Here is a 22,410-nt window from a genome sequence, read left to right as displayed (position 1 = left end):
ACATCTGTATCTGCAGAAGGTAAGGCAGTAATTCTCATCGCCAACCCCCGGTCTGGTGTATCAACACCCTGATTTGAACCCTCCAACTGCCTTCCAAACTCACGTGTGTGACAAGCTTTTTTTCAATAGTGCTAAACTTAAATTATTCATTAATAAACAAAATACACAAAAATGCCAAAAAAAGACCAAAAGTATCAAAAGTAATAATTTCAGTCAAATAGAGATAGTAGATTAAACAAAGCACATTGTACAAAGGAAAGGAATATCATGCTACATGCTAAGCACTCTTGACTATGATTCTTAGTTTATAATAAAATAAAGGCTTACTCTAACATTCAACCATCACTTGTTTCAAGGTTATATCTGTTGTCATACATGTGCACCAGATGGTCACCTTCCAGGCTCACCTGAAATAAGTAGGATCACCCCGGAACGACAGGGGGTGCTGCCACCAACAGACTTGTCTCCTTCTTCCCTCACAGGCTGGAGAAACCACCCCTTGAGGGCAATGAACCAAAAGAAGCCCTGCCCCTTTCAGTCCACAATATATAAAAGCAGTGTGGCCACAAAGAATGGAGGTGCATTTTGATGTGGACCTCACTTCTGTGGCGATTCAAGCCTGAAACCTATTTCCAAAAAGTAAGAGTAAGAGTAAGAGGACTATTCTTTCTTTAAAACTGCACTTTAAGGTACTTAATTTGCATTGTTGTTCTAATTAAACAGGGTTTTATTGCCCAGATGGAAGCACCCTATCTTGTCCTGCACAATCATTTTACCCACTATACTCTTTAGTGTGTACTAAACACTACCACCAGAAATAATACTTCCAGGAAAATACTCTTTTCATGGAAAAAATTCTCTCATTGATTACTAAAGTGCACAGTGGAATTTATTGCATCCTCTTGCTCTTAAATAAGATGGCATCTGAGATGTCATCATTTAATGCTTGTTAAGTGACCCGGAGCAATTGGAATGCTTCCTGAAATACAATGAGCATAATGAACTTATAAGGACAAAAACAGTAAAAAAAAAAGCAATTTAAAAGAAAAAAATATCCAAAAAGAACCAAAATAAACTTATACTGCAGAAATTCCAGCAACCATTAAACAAGGTTAAGCTCCATGGAAAATGTCTAGGAAAGTCATGGCATGGTTTTAGAAACATGACAGCCAATTTAACTAAATACAGTGGCTTCACTATTCCAATCTCATTTTGATCAGTGCAAACAAGCTTTTCAAAGCAGACAGCACCAGCTGGTTTGCCTCAATTGGATATGATAAGGGTTAACATTTGACACACTGTTTTTCACTGAGCAATAGCATTTTGCTGATGGATATCATTGGCAATCGACGACTAATTACTTACATTGCTGACTGACGTTACTTTAGCAGTCATTTAAACCACGTGATTGAACAGATGTACCCTGATTGTATATGGATAGGCTGTAAACATATTGCACACACATTGTATTTGCACTAGAAATTTTAAATGCCTTTGTTAGCAGACAGATACAAATCTGATTACTTTTCTGTTGCAAAATGCAAATTAACAATCTGACCACTTTCTTTATAGTGGAGTTCCACTTGGTGGGTGTGCTAAAGTTTTGTATGTTTTATAAATTTTTACTGATAATGGAGGTGTGCGGTGGAAGCTGTCTGCAGCATATTATGAGGGACGTTCTATAATGCCAGCAAGTCTGCTGCATAAAAGCCACAGGTACAGTGGTTAGTCTGGAGGTGTGAAAGGAGTTAAGACTGGTGGAATAAAATCCTGCTTGGATCATTCAACAATTGCAACTGGATATCTAGGCTCCAGATGCATCACTAAATGTTCTTCTGTATTTAGGGACTGGCTGCAGTTTCTGCTGGGGAAAAATATATACCCATTGAAAATCACGTCACAGTGGTGTTATGGTACCTTGCCAATGGTGGTGGCTTTAACACCTTATCCAGTCCTTTTGAAATACAAAAACCATTAGTAAGCCAGGGGGGTTAGGATGTGTTTTATGTTCTCCATCAACTCTGCAGGAGATGCATTGTGGGTTGACTTGAAAGGTGATGAGAGTTCTCCTCAGGGCGGAAGTGCAATGGATAGGTTGTACAGTATATGCCAATCACTGCCCCAAAAGGATACCCCCTAATTTAACTCCATGCTACAACTGATCATATTCTGTACAGGTATATTTGCTGTGTAGGAGGATCTGGCTTATGTTATGTGGCTTACCATAAATATACTTTTTATGCTTTAAAGTAAGTGCATTTTATTAAAGTTTATTCACATAATTAACATGAAACAGCTGTGCAACATTGTGCTCCTCACACACTGCCCTCTTTATGTTTTGAGCTTTTTCCAAATCTTGAAGTGCCAGTAATTAATGGCTTATATGACAAGTCTTTTACTCTTATACCAACAGCATTGTCTAAACTTGCGTAGTCTGCTGGACACCATACGTGCAAATGACTATACAAGTTTACCATTTCTGAATCTTTTGCAAACAACAACCATCCTGTTTAAGTCCATGTCACTTTACACAACTTTTCCAATAATGCTTAACTGTAGCTTTCAATTACATTCTCCTGTCAAGATCAATCGCCTAGTCTGACATACCCAGAGACTCAGTCCAATTAGTCAACAACTCGCCACAACCAAATCAAATATTTTTGATCATGTCTTCAGTTATAGGGGTTGACTCTTTGACCCTCACAAACAAAAGATAAGCTCTTCTGTCTAATGTCTCATGTTTTACGTACTACAACAGAATGGAAAATGGTTTGAGATTGCAGCTGAAATTGCTGTACCTGTTAACTTTTTTTATACAATTAATACTCCATCAAGCAGCGTGCTATTGGTTATCAGAAAATACGCACGCATGACTGTGCGGGAAACTCAGCACACAGTTGCATAATTTGACATGCCCAGTGATTTTCAGCTGTTTAAACTGATAAGGTCTGGTGACAAGATTAGCACATTAGACGTACCCTAGGACTAGAAGTTGCTTAATGTGACATCGGCTTTAGTTTACAAATAACATTAGTTAAATCTTTTGGCTCATCACACTCATAATGCTTTCAAGCCATATTACTGCAAAACCGGCAATGCTGATTTCTTCTTAGCCACCAATTAGTCTATCTATGTTTTCCTATGTTACAGTAAATAAGGTATTTCCATACTTTGGTATAGTGTATGTCCACTAACAATTAAGACACCATGTGGCAAAACTGAAAATTACAGGAAATGAAGAACAGCCATGCTGGCTTGATGAAAATGGTGATGTGCTACATAACATCATTAATTGGTGATGTTTAAGGGGGAGGTTGATTGATCTGAGAGTGCTGCACATCCCACAACTAATAAAGAGTTTATATAAAAAAGGCCTGTTCATTGCATAATCATTCTGTTTGTGGTTATAAAGTAATCATATGAAAAAAACATACAAAAATAAAATGCTGAATTTCATATCAAGTTACATTTTATTTTTGATAGATAGATAGATAGATAGATAGATAGATAGATAGATAGATAGATAGATAGATAGATAGATAGATCATTATTTTTCCCCAGGGGGAAATTTGACTTTTTGAAGAAACTCTTTGAAAAAATAAATGCAAAAATAAGTAGATAAGTTAATTAATTAATTCATATACATAAACACTTTGGTTTTAACACACACTGGAATGACTATAAAGCAAGAAAATTAAAAAGAAAGAAAAGTTTCATTTGGCAGTCACAGTTCCAGTGAGGCATTATACAGACACACTGCTGCTGGCATAAAGGAGCCCCAGTAGTGTTTCTTGACACACTTCTGCTAAATAATATTTTGGCTAAAAGTACTCAGTGTATCAGACAGAGGATGTGCAACATTGTCCATAATGGCTACGACCACCAGAGGTCCAGAGTGAATCCTATAACTGAGCTTGCCCTTTTAATTAGCTTGTTGATTTGGTGGGCCTTTCTTGAAGTGGTGTTACCAGCCAGGCACACAACAGCATAGAATATCACACTGGCCATCACAGAGTTGTAGAAGATATGAAGCATTTCATTTTCCACATTAAAGGAACACAGTCTCCTAAGGAAAAAGAACCTGCTCTCTCCTTTCTTATATACAGTAGTTCCTCTGTATTCCGAGACCAGTCCAACCTGTCATTAGTGTGAACCCCCCAAGTTCTTGTAGGAGTGGACCACATCTATATCCACTCCTTGAATAGTGACAGAGGTTTTTTGGTGCAGCGAAAGTCAATAACCAGTTTCTTGCTTCTGCTGATGTTAAGAGGCAGATAACTCTCCTTGCACAAAGTTTTCCACCTGACTCCTATACTCTATCTCATCTTCTTTGTCAATACATCTCATAAGTGCAGAATCATCTGAGAATTTCTGCAAGTGACATGATCTGCTGTTATTTTTATAGTCTGAGGTGTATAGAGTAAAGAGAAAAGGAGACAGGACTGCTCCTTGTGGTGCTCCAGTGTTGTTCATATACCATATCCAGAAACAGTCTATGAGCTTCACAAATTGGGGTCTGTCCAACCAATAATCCATTATTCAGAACACCACCAGCTCATCCACCTGTATATCTCAAGAACTTACCCTTTAATAGGGATTTACTTAGTACAGTGTCATTTAATGCAGCAGTCTTATAGTACTTATCTAAAGAATTGCATGCAAAACTGACAAATTACAGCAAATGATACAGCACAAAGTTCAACAGCACAGAGAAAACTGAACCACAGTCAAGAAAAATAAGCTCTGGTGCTCCTTTGGCCTTTATAATGTCACTGGGATTATGCTTTATGTGCTGTGGATGGTGTGATTTGTGTCCTTTCAGTTTTCTGGTGTGATTTCTGATATTGCTTCCACAACACTAACATTTTCTCAGTGAACATAGAGGTTCACATGTGTGCCTTTTTAGCAGAGCAATCTATTTATAAAAATGTGGCAAAGGAAGGTTAAATGACTTGCACAGGGCCACATGGTGAGCCACTGATAGGTAGTGAACCTTCGACCTTGTGCTTTATGAGCCAAGTCCTTAGTCAATGCACCATACTGCCTAAGGTAAGTCCCTGGCAGATGCATGTTCACTGACTGTAATATTCTGTACAGTTGTATCCACCGTAAAAATTAAGGTGGCGAGGACCTTTTAAAGATATACTGTATTTTCCAAACTTGCAAAACCTAAAAAGAGTGTATTACCATCTTAATGCTGCACTTAATAGATTTAACTTGCAGTTTCAAGTAATATGTTAAAATGAATTCAAAACAGATGTATCCTTTCTCGTTCAAATGAACTGGTCTACATTGCACTTTTCACAGCAGCTTTAGCCTAAACATTGAAACAAGTGTATGAAGTACATTGATATCTACTCAATATCTCATAGATGACACTGGTTTAGTTGTTTAAACATAATCTTGGAGCTGTCCTTTATACATACCTCTGAATGTTTTGTTTTTTAGAACTTTCCAACATTCCCCCCTTTCTGTAAAGAATTTTCTAAAGTATAACCCATTTAGGAAAATCTGCAAAAATGTAATTATTGTTTCATAAGAGATTAAATCTTTGGAAATAGTTTAATAGAGTTGCCTCTTACCACCCATGCAAAATACCAATTAGGAGCCTGGGTACTATGTTTTTTAATCAAAGTACTCAATTCACATTAAGAATTCATTCAATGTTATTGCTTACACAATAATTATTAAAAACGCTTTAGACCACTCAATTGAATTCTAACAATACTTTTTGCAAGGCCCATGCCTAGCATTTTGTAATGGTTTTAGACAGCGTGATCAGTCAACACATGGGTTAGCATTCACTGAAGGGCGCAACAGGAAAATCTTTAGCAATGAATGATGGAGATTGACTACAACAGATATAAAATAAATAAATACACAAAATTTGCAGCTAGTATACTGTTGCTCCTTTTAAAATGCTGTTGAAACTTCTTGTCCATTAACAAAAAAAACAAAAAAAAAATCCTGTATAATAAAGCCGAATACAAACTCTTTATACTTTTATACTTATTTTTATACTTATTAGGAGATTGAAAAGAAAACTATTTTTTTCTTAAAAAATGCTTTTTAATGCCATAAAATTAAAGGATTGTAGATTATAGAGTATAAGTGGAATGTGGTCAGCCTATTCAGTGCTCACACAATTAATCAAATAATTTCTAGTATAACAACGGTGGGCTGGCACCCTACCTGGGGTTTGTTTCCTGCCTTACACCCTGTGTTGGCTGGGATTGGTTCCAGCAGACCCCCGTGACCCTGTGTTAGGATATAACGGGATGGAGAATGGATAGAAATGGTAGGGCCCTATGATTTTTTTTCAAAATGCACACTTTCTTTAAAAATCATCTGTGTTTGCAGGGCTACTTGGATTTGGTATATTCTGGGTCACTGTGCTACATCTTGCCTTACTGAATGATGTAATGCTTTATTTAGATAAGTGCATCATCTTAATTTAAAAAGGTAGTGAGAGGCTGCATTGGTGTGCATCTACAAAAAGAAAAAAAAACATATATATTAAATTGTTTCCTTATAAAAAAAATCAGAAAGAGATTTGGAGACATGACATTTAGGGTATTTAAATTTCATCAGCCCTAATCAAGTCTACCTATTTTTCCCTTTATTTTATGTATTTATATACCTTTTCATTATATTCCCTGCAGTTTTATATAAATGCACAGCATACCCTTTTAAAAATCTGCTTGATCTGGCCAATCGGATCTCCATCCATCCATTTGCTTGATCCATTTAATGCAAGTTTAATCTTACAAGGTCTTGAAGCCTCACATGGGAGCGACAGGTACAAGCAAAAAGCCAGCCATTGATTGGAGGGGAATCCATTCATGTGCACCCCCATGGTCAGTCACACCATGGTAATTTGGGGTCACTGTTTAACTTAGTGCACATCTTTAGGATGTAGAAGCAGAAAGCAATGCAAAAAAAAAAAAAAACCATGCAGACCAAAGAAGAATGTGCAGACTCCACACATGCATTGGCTGGGCTACGATTTAAACCTAGTCATTCAGGAATTGTGTGCCTGGGCAAACCACTACATCACCGTGCTAAGCAGATCTTTACCAGTGAATTATTTGAATTGTTTAACACCATGCTGTTAGCATTGTGAATGCAAATGTTATCTACCCCACTGCCTCACTGTGGGCTGCATGCAGAAGCATTGTTAGAGTTGCTAAATCAACCAATTCCAAGTTGTTATCTCTCCTTAGTCTAGTTGCCACACTTCTGAAACTTTTTGGAAGTTCACCAATCCCAATGACTACATCCCCAAAAGAACTACTGGCAGGAAAAACTACCTCAGGCCATTAACTAAAGGGCTTTATGCACAAGCTTCTCTGTGGGAGGTGCTGCTGAGCACATATAAAAAATAAATGTTTGGACTGAAAATCTGAAGAGTCTGCCCCACTATTGGGAGGAATTTTTTATAAGAACCTCAGACAGTGCTATTGACCTCTGGGGAGCCTAAGATGGCAGTATTTTCAAGCCTTGTGTCTCTTTAGGTCATTATGACAAATAAAAGGTAGTAGCTTTTTTGTATTTGAAGTTTTTCAGTTTGATAATTTCATAATATATAATTATGAAGTACATTACACTGAAAACTCAACTGTGCCTCATAATGATGCCTTGATCTTGTGGATGACATCATATAAAAATAACTGATTAATTAATAAATGTTCATATTATGCAGTTTTGAAAACCTCTAATCTAAGTTGGAAGATTTTCATGTGCCCCCTAGAGGTAACAGTACATACATATGATAAGTAAAGTACTTTTCCAACCAATTAGTTCAAGTTCATACTTCCAGTATTTATGAAAAACATCCTCTTTGTAACCCTCTGTCCATTTCAGACTTACAAGTGCCCCTGCCTATTTTGGTGTACTCATTAATATTTCGGCAATTTCTGTAACAAGAAATTTCCAAAGATTAATAAATACCTACTGCTACTTTCACTACCTGTACCACTACAACTAATAAAATGTAAACCAGTAATGAAACTAAAAACTTAATGAAACCAATGTGCACTTGAAACAAAGAACTGCTGAATATCTATCTATCTATCTATCTATCTATCTATCTATCTATCTATCTATCAAAAACATACCTTTAATATTTTTTTTTATTCAGGTCAGTTTAATTAGTTTCAGGTCAAAGGGACAATACAGTACTGCATCTACCTTAAAAATATTCTTTTTGTTTCTCATTGTGAAACAACTTTGTATTACTTTGTAGCAGATGATTTGTGCAATTAATGTAAACCTTGTTTTCAACCAATAAATTACTAATATATTCCAATATTACTTATAGAATAATTTAGGGAAATGTTAATCATATCAGCCATTTAACAATTGTTCAGGCTAACTTGCTCGTCAAAAACGCATTCATTGTCCACCTTTGGAAATACCGCAGATACAATCTGCTTGAAAATGTCTGCAACAAAAAAATATTAAATTAAACTGCATTTTAATAAATACCCTCTAGATGGCAATGTTTACTACAGTGTGGATTTTTTTTCTTCCTCTTCAAGAATCTATTTAGAGCAAGCTGAACGTTATTTTATACCAAACGCAACAAGCACATTCACTTTCACAAAGTACCGGAGAGCGCATGAAACAAGGGGGGGTTTGGGACTGGCTTCATTGATGACTTTTAAATTGGTAACAAAAATCTCCACTGTATCGATGCTGAAAGTACGTTACTGTATTTGTGACTTCTGAGTCCTTCCTCTGTATCAGGCATGCATGATAGGTAATAAGAGGATTTGAACATTGACAAGACTCCATTTGAACCATCTGGAAGTTGACGGAAACCCATAATGTAAGAGTCAAAAAGAGGTCAAGGTTTACAGCAAAAACAAAGAAAGTTGATTTGTTATTATTATGATTGCTTTAATTCTATAGTTTTAAAAAGTAAAATAATTGTTATAGTATTGAAAACTAAAGAGATCCACATAAGTCTCAGTGTTTTGTATTATTTTTTCCTAAAAACAATTGTATGTATTGTTTCAAACATAATGCTATTCAGTTTGAAACAGAGTATATTTAAGAGTAGAAAACTAAAGCGCACCTGTCTCGTCCTTTGTTAAATCGTTGTAACTAATAAATGTTATCTACGTATAAAACTAAATTCAAAATCGCATCTTCTTAACTATCCTTACTTGTTTCTAACAGATTAATTATACGATCATTTTCACTGTTACTCTAAATTCGGAGATGTTTTTATCTGCGTTTCGGCATTCGATCTTCTCTGCCGACACTGTTTACTGCACCTTGTTGTTTGCGCTTCAGCTGCTAAAGGTTAAACCCGCTTTACTTTACAAAAGGATATAAAAAATGAACACTCGCGCCCCATTATGATGCAGGTACGTTTTTAATGGTTAATACTGAAAAAAGAAAGCAACCCTAAATGACCTTTTGTCTTCCTCCCTTTCTAGGCGTTATGCATTTTAATAGGGGAATTAAAAAAAGACCGTTGTAAGCATTGCCTTTGTATGCGATTTCCTTTATTGAGCATATGCAAAAACATGGGCGGTATTTTGGCACTGTGAAAGAAAATTGACAAGAGTGAAAGCACGTACAATAAAAAAGGAAGATGAAGCAGCCGTTTCAACTGCAGTATGCTTTCAAAGCGCTACTCTCATTATCTGTGGCTCAGCCCCAAGCTGCTTGTGTATCTCCCGAGCCTGCAGCTCATCAAGCGATTCAGCACAACTTGGTCGGAGGTGATTGACATTTAGAATTACCAATGACAGCGGCGCTCCTCCCTCCAAGGCAGCGTTCCAATACAAGAAGGCCAATCGATCGACTTGTGGGCGGAAAGCAAGTGTAACTCACACCCCCTCTGGGCTTATTGAGAGTTATATCAAGAAATTCGGCTCAGAGAGAGAGTGAGCAAGGAAGAGAGGGCATATCCTAAGCGGGAGAGTTATATTATCAAATTATATTGATATGGCACCTGTTACAACAGCAAAGGCAGATGTCTGCTGAGATACTCGGGATGTCATAAAGCAGAACACTGCATGATTCTATTAAACAAGCCAGACACTAGCAGCATAGAAAAGAGCATCTTAGACCTGGACCACTGTGAACTGACGCGGTCCTTCTGCAACAGAAAAATTTCAAGCAATTGACTTCTGTTTGGAGTGAATGGCACTAAAGCACACTGCATATTACTTTGTTTGCGTGCGGATGCGGAATGACTGCATATGAATTCGGGTTGTGTTCAAATTTTATTTTTATTTTTTAACCAAAAGGGGAAAAACAGCAGCATGAGCTGATCATCTGATTTTGTTTTTTTTTTTCGTATGTTTTTTTTTTCCTTTTTCTTTAAGAGTGGATATCTGCCAGCTGCAGTGCATGGATTCAACAGTGAATTAAAGATGAACATGGGAAAGTTAACACCAACAACAATGTATTGTAGGAGAAAAGAGCGAGGGATATTTTCTGCGCATCCTTTAACCCCTGTCTGAAGCGAAGTGTTTTTTTTTTTTAACACAGATGGAACATGCCTATAAAAATGCCAGCCGCTTGCACATGAAATAAAGGACATCCATAAAGTGATGATTTATTAGGAGCATAATGTTGGAGTATTCCGTCATCATGGGCTTTCTCTCTCTCGTTTTTTCTTTTCTTAATTTTATTTTTTCTTTTGGAGGAATAAAAATGATGTGATGTAAGGCGTGAGAAACTGCAATATTTAGGCAACAGTGTGCCTGTGTGAAACCCGATGCGTGCCAGCAACATCTTCGGGGGACAGCAGCGGTAAGAAAATGCATATTTATGCTCTATAGCACACACATGCACGCGCAGTAAGACAATAAAAAAACACACAAAACAGACAATGACAAATACACATAGGAATGAAAATGACACAAAAATAGAATTGTGAATATACTGTATATCTGTTTGCTTAGACAAGGAGGGATTCGAGCCTGGTGGCTGGCGGGGCTGATGACGAGATTGACCTGCTACATTGTGTCCCTTTTGTGTAACGCTGTGCATGGGCAGACTTTGTAAAGTTTCGAAAGGCAGACACTGTTCCCAGTGCCGATTCTTTCATTATGAAATCTTTGAAGATGAGACTGACTACTTTAGTAGATTCTGCAACATGATCTAATGGCAAAATCCTGAAGGTTAAATGATAATAATAGTAATAATAATAATAAGCAATTAACCAAATATTACAAGTATATTAACCATTTTGTGTTTGCCATTTTGTACATGTAAGTGAAACATGTCAATAACAATACTAATAACCAAACGTGGCAAGAAACATTAACGTTTCTTAGACTGTCTTACTTCATCTGCATTAATATAATTAAATGCTACCTCCTAAGTTTTTATGATGATAGTAAGCCCTGTCTTAATTCTAGCACATATCTGATCAGACAGCTTTATGGGAAATGTGTGTTTTTCCTACCAAGTGGTGTGCATTGCAAGTATGTGTAAACTATTATTTATTTATTTGTAGGACTGCTTTGGCAGCTGCTGTCTCACAATTTGACATTTTGTGATCCTGCCTTTCAAGGACAGAATATTGTGCAAATAATACTTGAACCGAAAAGTGAGTAAGGATTAAGCGTTTACCATGGACCTAAAGGATATTTACCTGTTGGCTACTTTAGTTGCCTGCTTTTGGCTAGACCCTGCTATAGCCCAGGAGCTGGTCTATTCTATCAAAGAGGAGCTGCCTGAAAATGCACTAATTGGAAACATACCAAAGGATTTGAACATTTCTCATATTAATGCAGCCACTGGAACTAGTGCCAATCTAGTCTACAAGCTCGTTGCCAAAACTGGGGATAACACTTTGGTCAGAGTGTCAAGCAGTACAGGGGAACTATTTACAACTGCTAACAGAATTGACAGAGAGAGACTTTGTGCTGGCCCCTCTTATGAAGAAAATGAATGCTCTTTCGAGATTGAGGTTGTCATCCTCCCTAATGACTTCTTTAGACTCATCAAAATCAAAATTATAGTCAAGGACACCAATGACAATGCTCCTATGTTTCCATACCCAGTCATCAACATTTCAATTCCGGAAAATACAGTGATAGACAGCCGGTTCTCCATTCCATCAGCCACAGATCCCGATGTTGGAGTGAACGGTGTACAGCATTATGAACTAGTCAACGGCCAGAGTGCCTTTGGTCTGGATATTGTTGAGACCCCAGAAGGTGAGAAATGGCCTCAACTGATTGTTCAGAAAGAACTGGACAGAGAACAGAAAGACACTTATGTAATGAAAATAAAGGTGGAGGATGGAGGGAGCCCCAAGAAGTCAAGTACTGCAATCTTACAGGTGACTGTAAGTGATGTCAATGATAACAGACCCCAGTTCAAAGACAACCAAATTGAAGTTATTATACCAGAAAATGCACCCGTGGGAACATCTGTAGTGCAACTGCAAGCAACAGATGCAGATATTGGAACCAATGCCGAAATCAGATACATCTACAGCACCCAAGTTTCCCCAGCTACGAAACGGCTCTTTGCTTTGGATGGAAACACTGGACTTATTACTGTTCAGCGACCTTTAGATAGAGAAGAGACAGCTATACACAAGGTGACAGTCCTAGCCAGTGATGGGATGCCTAGTCCTGCCAGAGCTACTGTAACTATTAATGTGACGGATGTTAATGACAATCCTCCAAATATTGATTTGAGGTATATTATCAGTCCAATTAATGGAACGGTTTTCCTTTCTGAAAAGGATCCCATCAACACAAAAATTGCCCTGATTACAGTCTCTGACAAGGACATCGATGTGAATGGTAAAGTAATTTGTTTTATTGAAAAAGATGTTCCTTTCCATCTAAAGGCAGTATATGATAACCAGTATTTGTTAGAGACTTCTTCACTTTTGGACTATGAGGGCACCAAAGAATACAGCTTTAAAATTGTTGCTTCTGATTCTGGTAAGCCCAGCTTAAATCAGACAGCTTTAGTGAGAGTTAAGCTGGAAGATGAAAATGACAACCCTCCCATTTTTAGCCAGCCTGTAATTGAGCTGTCAGTTCTCGAAAACAATGTACGTGGTTTGTACCTCACGACTATAAGTGCTACAGATGAGGACAGTGGTAAGAATGCAGAAATCGTCTACCAGTTGGGACCCAATGCCTCCTTTTTTGATTTAGATCGTAAAACAGGAGTTTTGACAGCCTCTAGAGTTTTTGACAGAGAGGAGCAAGAACGTTTTCTTTTTACAGTCACAGCACGAGATAATGGGACTCCTCCACTTCAGAGCCAGGCGGCTGTTATTGTAACTGTCCAAGATGAGAATGACAACAGTCCTAAGTTTACCCATAATCACTTTCAGTTTTTTGTATCAGAGAACTTACCAAAGTACAGCACCGTGGGAGTGATCACAGTCACAGACTCAGATGCAGGAGAGAATGCCGCTGTGACTCTTTCCATTCTGAACGATAATGACAACTTTATATTAGACCCATACACTGGAGTTATAAAGTCCAATGTTTCATTTGACAGAGAACAGCAAAGCTCTTATACATTCGACGTTAAGGCCATGGATGGGGGCCGACCTCCTCGTTCCTCTGCTGCTAAAGTGACCATAAATGTCATAGATGTCAATGACAATAGCCCCGTTGTCATATACCCACCCTCAAATACTTCATTTAAGTTGGTTCCTCTCTCTGCCATTCCGGGATCTGTGGTAGCAGAGGTTTTTGCAGTTGATGTCGATACAGGTATGAACGCTGAGCTCAAATATACAATTGTTAGTGGAAATAATAAAGGATTGTTTAGGATAGACCCAGTGACTGGTAATATTACCCTAGAGGAAAAGCCAACTTCTCTTGATGTGGGCCTGCATCGATTAGTGGTCAACATAAGCGATCTTGGTTACCCCAAGTCTTTGCATACCCTTGTTTTGGTTTTTCTGTATGTGAATGACACTGTAGGTAATGGCACTTACATATATGACTTGATTCGAAGGACTATGGAAACTCCCTTGGACAAAGCGATTGGCGGCAGCAGTGAGACTTACCAGAATGGAGACTACCTGACAATCATGATTGCTATTCTAGCAGGTGCAATGGTTGTTATAGTAGTTATCTTTGTCACTGTGCTGGTACGCTGCCGTCACGCTTCAAGATTTAAAGCTGCACAGAGAAATAAGCAAGGGGCTGAGTGGATGTCTCCCAATCAGGAGAACAAACAGAATAAGAAAAAGAAACGAAAGAAAAGGAAATCACCTAAGAATTCTCTGCTGAATTTTGTTACAATTGAGGAGTCTAAACCTGATGACCCTGTGCATGAGCCAATTAATGGAACTATAAGCCTTCCAGCTGAGCTTGAGGAGCAGGGTATAGGAAGATTTGACTGGAGCACAGCACCGACTACAACCTTTAAACCTAACAGCCCTGACCTGGCTAGGCATTATAAGTCTGCCTCTCCACAGTCTGCTTTTCATCTCAAAGCAGACACTCCAGTGTCAGTGAAAAAGCATCATGTGATTCAGGAACTCCCTTTGGACAACACCTTTGTTGGGGGTTGTGACACCCTTTCGAAGCGATCCTCTACTAGTTCAGACCACTTCAGTGCCTCAGAGTGCAGCTCCCAGGGAGGCTTCAAGACAAAGGGCCCCTTGCACACCAGACAGGTAAAAGAGCACTTTTACTGGTCTATCAGTACTGCATATAACTGCCCAATTCACCAGTACTAAAGTGCCAGGATTGTCTTTTAATTTCTGTGCTTACCATGGCAGTCTCACAGAAAAGGGGCTGCCTTAAGACTACTTGTACTTAAAAAAAAAAAAGAAAAACGTCAGTGTTTGTGATGAAAGAGCTTTCCCTTCTTTCTTTTTAATTCATTACTGCAAAACAAACCAAACAATAGGGATGTGTGTGTGTGTGGGTGTGTGTATGTGTTTTCTTTTTTTCTTTTGGAAAATTTTATTAGTAGCTTTGTTTATTATGTTATACAGTTCAATCAAGAAACAATGTGTTTGCTTTTGAACTGGGACTATAAAATATAACTCAGTCCAAAAACTAAAAAAAAAAAACACACTAGCTCTTTAGAGACAGAATTTGCAGTCTCCCTTTTATCCGTTTTTTAAAGATCTTTATGTAGTCAGTGTATTCAGTTTTTTCATGTTGTCGTGGTTGTAATTTGTTTTATTTTATTTTTGTTTGAATGTATTATTTCCAAAATTAAATTTTGCGGTGCACATCTTGGAAAATAACTAAACAAAAGACTATAATGGCTCAACAAAGAATAGGCCTGTAGGAAAGTGTACAGTGCATTGGAACTTTTTGTTGTGTTGTATGTTTCACAATTAAAGTAATAACTGGGTGCAAGTTCAAGTTACAAAAGAGTGCTCTTGTTGTGCATGTAATAGAAATTCATTAGAAATTAACTCTCTCAAGTCAAATTTTAGCTGTAGTAGATATTCCATTTAAACTAATACAACTACTAACACTAGCCAGCTCTTCACTCTGGTACCACATCATCCCAGTGACTCTGTATGAACACAATAATAGCTCAGATAATAAAATAAATTACTGTAGGCAAGAGTGTGCAATAAATGGCCTAGGCAAAAATAAGCAGTTTCTTTTTCTGGCAATACTTACATAAATTTAATTACAATAAACCTTGAAGTTTGTTCACTGATAAAGGATTTGTGGCCCAGATTCCTTTTTAATCCACAATTGGTTATTTAGGCTTATTCATTTCCTGTTAATGATGAATTAAATATTAAATATTTCCTTTTTTCCCCTCACCAATTTGGATTGCCTGTAGATGGCACTGACACACCATGAGGCAGCTCCACAGCAAAGTGCCACTCAGCAGTATATGATTACAGTTGGGCGAATGGGGGTTGGGCTGATCTGATACTGCTTTCAAATTCTGATGCTTAACTACAGTTTTAATACAGAGCACAGTTAGCATGCTACTTTAGATGCAACTGTAAATGAGCACTCTTTGCTTTTAAGGGTGAAAACAATGGGAGGTTAGGGGCTTTACTGAATATTTTTTAATGCTGGAATCACAAAAAAAGGCATTCAGTCTGCTAGTGTTATTTCAATTTAAGATACATTGGGTGTTGACCTTTTTGTGGGTATGATTACTTTTTGGCATATGTCATTCCATTATTATTTTGTAAAAGTGACAAGAATTTATAACGTTATGATGTAAATAAACAGTTACATTGATAAACTAGCTTCAAACTACATGCTTAAAGGCAGGTAAGAATGGCCCATTGCTGCCTCAGACAGGTTCAAAGTTAGTCCTTTATTGTAACATAACTTTCCTTTCCTATTGTCTTGTGACTATAAAGGATCCTTATTGTCTCAAGCATGAAATTCTCGTGTTATACGCATTTTATAAAAAAACAGAATATGAAGATATTAGAAGAAATTAAGTTACAAAGAGCTGAGAAGTGCTTAAAACTGAGCTTGTTAGAGTTAACATTGACAACAAATGTCCTTAGTAATTAATATGTGTGCTTAGTTAGACACTTTGCATAATTAGATTTTAATACTTAGGGAAACATAAATACATAACTAAAGTGAAAATATGGAAAAAAAAAGTTATAAACAGCAAAATTCATTTCTATATCTTGACATATGTTACTTGTTGCACATGGTTTAGTCTCTAGTACAGTACATGTATCATCTTAGAAAACTTCTTAAACTCACGGCCAGATCTGGAGATTGTTTGCTGTAAGGAAAGACAGTTTTGAGACATTGCAAAGCATCAGTAGGGCTTTAGTGACAGCACTTTTATTGCAGCCACAGGCATTATGGGGAGACTGCTTTATTAGTTCACCCAAACTCTGCTGACAGTGGTAGGGGAATTAATTTCTTTGCCCCAAGTGAGCTTTATTAGGTAGAAACAGCAGCTGTTAAAGTTATGAAAACACTGGCACGTTTCTACAAACAACAAAGACTTATAGCCTCTTCAGCACAAAATTAAATAGCAGGATAACCTGCCATGTCAGATTTTACTCATTCACCATTAGGCCAGAACAAAAACTGTGAACATATTGTTAATGTTATTCCCATTTCTTGGTATATATACAGTGCATCAGGAAAGTATTCATAGCGCATCATTTTCTCCACCTTTTGTTATGTTACAGCCTTATTCCAAAATGGATTAAATTCATTTTTTCCTCAGAATTCTACACACAACACCTCATAATGACAATGTGAAAAAAGTTTACTTGAGGTTTTTACAAATTTATTAAAAATAATAAAACTGAGAAATCACATGTACATAAGTATTCACAGCCTTTGCTCAATACTTTGTCGATGCACCTTTGGCAGCAATTACAGCCTTAAGTCTTTTTGAATATGATGCCACAAGCTTGGCACACCTATCCTTGGCCACTTTCACCCATTCCTCTTTGCAGCACCTCTCAAGCTTCATCAGGTTGGATGGGAAGCGTCAGAGCACAACCATTTTAAGATCTCTCCAGACATGTTCAATCGGATTCAAGTCTGGGCTCTGGCTGGGCCACTCAAGGACATTCACAAAGTTGTCCTGAAGCCACTCCTTTGATATCTTGGCTGTGTGCTTAGGGTCGTTGTCCTGCTGAAAGATGAACCGTCACCCCAGTCTGAGGTCAAGGGCGCTCTGGAGCAGGTTTTCATCCAGGATGTCTCTGTACATTGCTGCAGTCATCTTTCCCTTTATCCTAACTAGTCTCCCAGTTCCTGCCGCTGAAAAACATCCCCACAGCATGATGCTGCCACCACCATGCTTCACTGTAGGGATGGTATTGGCCTGGTGATGAGCGGTGCCTGGTTTCCTCCAAACGTGACGCCTGGCATTCACACCAAAGAGTTCAATCTTTGTCTCATCAGACCAGAGAATTTTGTTTCTCATGGTCAGAGTGTCCTTCAGGCGCCTTTTGGAAAACTCCAGGCGGGCTGCCTTGTGTCTTTTACTACAGAGTGGCTTCTGTCTGATCACTCTACCATACAGGCCTGATTGATGGATTGCTGCAGAGATGGTTGTCCTTCTGGAAGGTTCTCCTCTCTCAACAGAGGACCTCTGGAGCTCTGACATAGTGACCATCGAGTTCTTGATCACCTCCCTGACTAAGGCCCTTCTCCCCAGATTGCTCAGTTTAGATGGCCGGCCAGCTCTAGGAAGAGTCCCAGTGGTTTCGAACTTCTTCCACTTACGGATGATGGAGGCCACTGTGCTCATTGGGACCTTCAAAGCAGCAGAAAATTTTCTGTAACCTTCCCCAGATTTGTGCCTCGAGACAATCCTGTCTCGGAGGTCTACAGACAATTCCTTTGACTTCATGCTTAGTTTGTGCTCTGACATGAACTGTCAACTGCGGAACCTTATCTAGACAGGTGTGTGCCTTTCCAAATCATGTCCAATCAACTGAATTTACCACAGGTGGACTCCAATTAAGCTACAGAAACATCTCAAGGATGATCAGGGGAAACAGGATGCACCTGAGCTCAATTTTGAGCTTCATGGCAAAGGCTGTGGATACTTTATGTACATGTGCTTTCTCAGTTTTTTATTTTTAATAAATTTGCAAAAATCTCAAGTAAACTTTTTTCACGTTGTCATTATGGGGTGTTGTGTGTCGAATTCTGAGGAAAAAAATGAATTTAATCCATTTTGAAATAAGGCTGTAACATTACGAAATGTGGAAAAAGTGATGCGCTGTGAATACGTTCCGGATGCACCGTATAGTGTGCTTTCTTGGCTAATTAGGCTTTATGACCGAATAAATGAGCAAAAGGTGTTTAGTTTTTTATATTTTTTTTCAGACTTAGTTGAATTAAACTTTGTAAAAAGGTTTTCTGTTAGAAATACGTTTTGAGATATTGCCAGTTAAGCACAATATACTGAGATGATTCATAAATAAAATTCAAAACATAATGTGATAAAGCAGGTATCTCCACCTCCTATAGAGGCCCTATAATTACATCATCAGTTCATAAAGATTTGGCACAACCATCTACTTTCTAAACATATAAAACTATTAAGCTATTGCTTCATTTGATATTTAATATACGCAGCTGCTGATTACTAAGAAGATCAGTTCCATGATCAAACTATTTTTAACAGTTTAATTAAACAATTGAATTAATAAATATAGTGCGGTAGCTGCTTTTTAGTAATTGTACCCTGTTTTCATTCCCATGCAAGCTGTGTTTAGTTTATATGTTCTTACCAAAGGAGGCTCCTGTGGTTTCCACAGTTGACAAACATGTTGTTAGGTTAAAGGGAGACTATAAATTACCTATTACATTCAGGTATGTGGAGCTTGAAAAGAGATAGTCATCTAGCTCAGGGTTTTTTCCTGCTTTGAGTCCGTTGCTGACTCGGAAGTCCCTGGATAACAAGGAAAAACTTTGTAGTGATAGTATGTGATTGAAAAGAGAATTTATGACTACATAATAAAATGGCTTTTTCAGACTGTTGGGACCAAGATGTAAAAATTTAGAGATGCTGCCCTGTGCCTCATACTGTTAACCTCAATCTCCCTGTAATATTGAAAAACTGAGATTTATAAATAATCTCTAGTGAAAATTCAGTCTCTCTTAAAGACTGATAGTCTCCTAAAGCAGAACTTTCCTAGTTTATTTAATTGAAATTCAAGAGGCTTTGAGTTCCCTGTATGACTCAGTTGTAGCTCAACAAGATCTACAGTAGGGTGTTATTTTATCAGTCTGACTGCAATGTGTTGAATCAAGCTGTATTAATGAATCCACACATATACTCACTCATACACACTATGTGTATGTATATATATATATATATATATACAAACACACACACAATGTTAAAATGCATTGTGAAAAACATCTGCACTACTAGGGAATTTTGTATAAGAGTTGATTATGTATGTGTGAGCGTTTCATTTAAGGGTCTGTAATTACTTGAAAACCAGTCAAGTATCACACAAATCAAAAATAAAGTGGACTGATTAAGAATTCCAAGTTTGGCAGAAATGTCAAATTACAATTTTACCACTTCAGTGCCTGTGTAAAGAGTGAAAGGGGAATGTTTAGCCAAATGAACTTTACTTTCTTTTTAACGCTTTTGCTCTGGAATGACATATTTTAATTAGCTGTTTTAACAAAAAACTGCTTTGTTTCAGTACCATTCTACATTACTTTAAATATGGGAGGGGGGTGAGGGCTCATAGCTTGGATTAGTAGCCATTACTTAGTCTGCATTGATAGTGGAACAGAGACACATCAGCTCACCGCTTTACACAATAGTCTGTTGCCATGTGCTGAAGTTTCCGGTTGCTGCCTGAAGTTACGGAATGTGACATGAATATTCATTCCCTTCTAAGGTCGCCAAGATATGAACACACTCAGCTGTTGATTTTTTTTTTTAATCACTGAATGCTAAATTCATGAAAGTTTTTCTTATTTGTAGCTGCCCTCTTACAATGTATTTTGCTCAAACACTTGCAGTATTTAATAAGTCCAAGCCGCACAAGTGTCATTTTATTTATTTATTTATTTATCTATCTATTTATCTATCTTCATTTCAACAAGCTGGAGCTTTCCATGAGTTCATTTATTATTTTCTAAGCAGGGATTAGTGTATAGCTGAGCGAAAGCAAATAGTGCAGCCAGCAAGTCATGTGCAGTTTTTCATTAGCTGTTGAAGGTTTTGAGGCTGATGCAAACCTCACTTCCATCAGCATTACATTTTTTAATTGAGTGGTAGACCACATGCTTTCAGCTGTTTTGATTGTTGAGTCAACTAAAAGTGAATGGGAGGGTGTGTGTGACTGGGGGGAGTCGTGATAGCTGCAGAGAGCCACAGAGATCTAAAATGTGTGGTGCACATTGCTTATCACGGTGATAGTTTTCTGGCACTGCTCTTTAAGAAGAGGATGAGTGCACTAATGCAAACCTTCAGGCACTTTCATTACAAGGCCTACTGAGATTTTTAAATAAGAAATTTTGGAGCTCAGGAAAAAAAATCAGTGACTGTAAATAAATCAGATTTTTTTTTTCCTTAAAACATGGTAAAAAAAAGTGAAGATAAAAAGAATTTGTCAGTGTCTCTTACACTGTGATCCAAATACACACAGTCTCTATTAGGATATTGTAATGGCTGAGCAAATGTACCCAATCTTTCATTGGCAGTGTATCTTATAGGAAAAGAATTGTTTTGTCAAATGTATTTTAAAATTGCCATCTTCATCAGCAGCGAAAAAAAGTGCAAAATTAATAATAAGTACATTGCTAAACATATATGATAGACAGCGCTTTGAGCATGGGAAAGGTGCTATATACAGTACATAAAATGTATTATTATTATTATTATTTAAATTTAGATGTAGACCAAAAGGCCCAACATAAGTTAACAATAATATGTGATTTTGCTGTATTACAAGGTTGAAATATGATTAGAAAAAAGATTTTCATGTATTTATAACCATCAGTAACCACAAGCCCCAGCACTGGGATTTCCAAATGATTAAAAAACAATTGTAGAGTTGTCTGCATTTTAGCCTTATATGTTAAAATGAAAACAAGGCTTCATTCTGTAACCATTTCCTTTATGACTAAACTACGTATGTATTATGTGCTAAAATATTGTATATATATAAATGTGTAATATAACTCTCTTGAAAGAAGCCGATAATCCATCCGTATTCTTCAGATAAGGTATTATTTTGCAGAGAAATTATTTATTTTTTGCAGCAGTAACAATTACATATATACAGTATATTGCTTCCTATGTAAAATATTTAGCTACCCAAACATAAATAATTTGAAAATAACACAAATATTACACTTACATGGATTGGGCATTTTAAACTATATGAGTATTCAGAAGATTTTCCAACTGCATCTACTCATTTTTCATTCTTTTATTTTACTACTTCATTTCTCTTCTCGTCCTTTGTGTTTGTGTTTATTTTATTTTTTTTTACTTTTTTTCTTGTAAGTACATGTATATATGTAAATGTGATAGAAAAGTGTCTGAATTTTTTTTTTTTTAATTTTGTTCTTTTACGATGAACAGACTGTGTTCTTGAAACATATAGGTAAAGTTAGTGTAAGGGACATTTAAAAATTCTTTTCAGGTATTGTTACGTGATGTTTTGGAGTCATCTACTGGAAAGCAAAAGTGCATTTGTGATATTTAATTTATTTTATTTCATGCATCCAGTTTCTTTGATGTCATCACCTTGTAGTAATCCATTAAGCCCATGTTTTATAATCAGGTGTAGAATGTGACATTTTATTTTTGGAACAATCCTCAAATTTGACTAACTTAATATGATTGATATACACATAACAGGAATTTTCAGCTGGCTTGAAATAACACACAACTGGAAATTTATACAGATAAAATATATGATAACAGGAAATCATATTTTTACTGCATTTCAAAACAAATTATGTTAATAATACCATAATTACAACAAGC

General features: G+C 37.1%; 1 protein-coding gene across 4 annotated transcripts in view; it reads left to right on the top strand.

Moving 5' to 3' along the window:
• The first annotated feature begins 10,502 nt into the window (after window positions 1–10,502).
• Window positions 10,503–22,410, top strand: part of LOC120523744 (protocadherin-9) — an 878,443-nt gene continuing 866,535 nt past the window's right edge. For 3 of the 4 annotated variants that reach the window (XM_039745318.1, XM_039745319.1, XM_039745320.1), the window contains exons 1-2: window positions 10,503–10,773; window positions 11,483–14,632. In XM_039745318.1, the coding sequence (XP_039601252.1) occupies window positions 11,600–14,632 (3,033 nt within the window). In that variant the 5' untranslated portion in view covers window positions 10,503–10,773; window positions 11,483–11,599. The remainder of the gene's footprint in view (window positions 10,774–11,482; window positions 14,633–22,410) is intronic. The other variant, XM_039745317.1, reaches the window with a different exon arrangement.

Source organism: Polypterus senegalus, chromosome 2 (assembly GCF_016835505.1).
Source record: "Polypterus senegalus isolate Bchr_013 chromosome 2, ASM1683550v1, whole genome shotgun sequence".
Taxonomy (NCBI): domain Eukaryota; kingdom Metazoa; phylum Chordata; class Cladistia; order Polypteriformes; family Polypteridae; genus Polypterus; species Polypterus senegalus.
The sequence above is the reverse complement of the archived record's forward strand: the minus strand, read 5'-3'. Positions and strand labels throughout refer to the sequence as shown.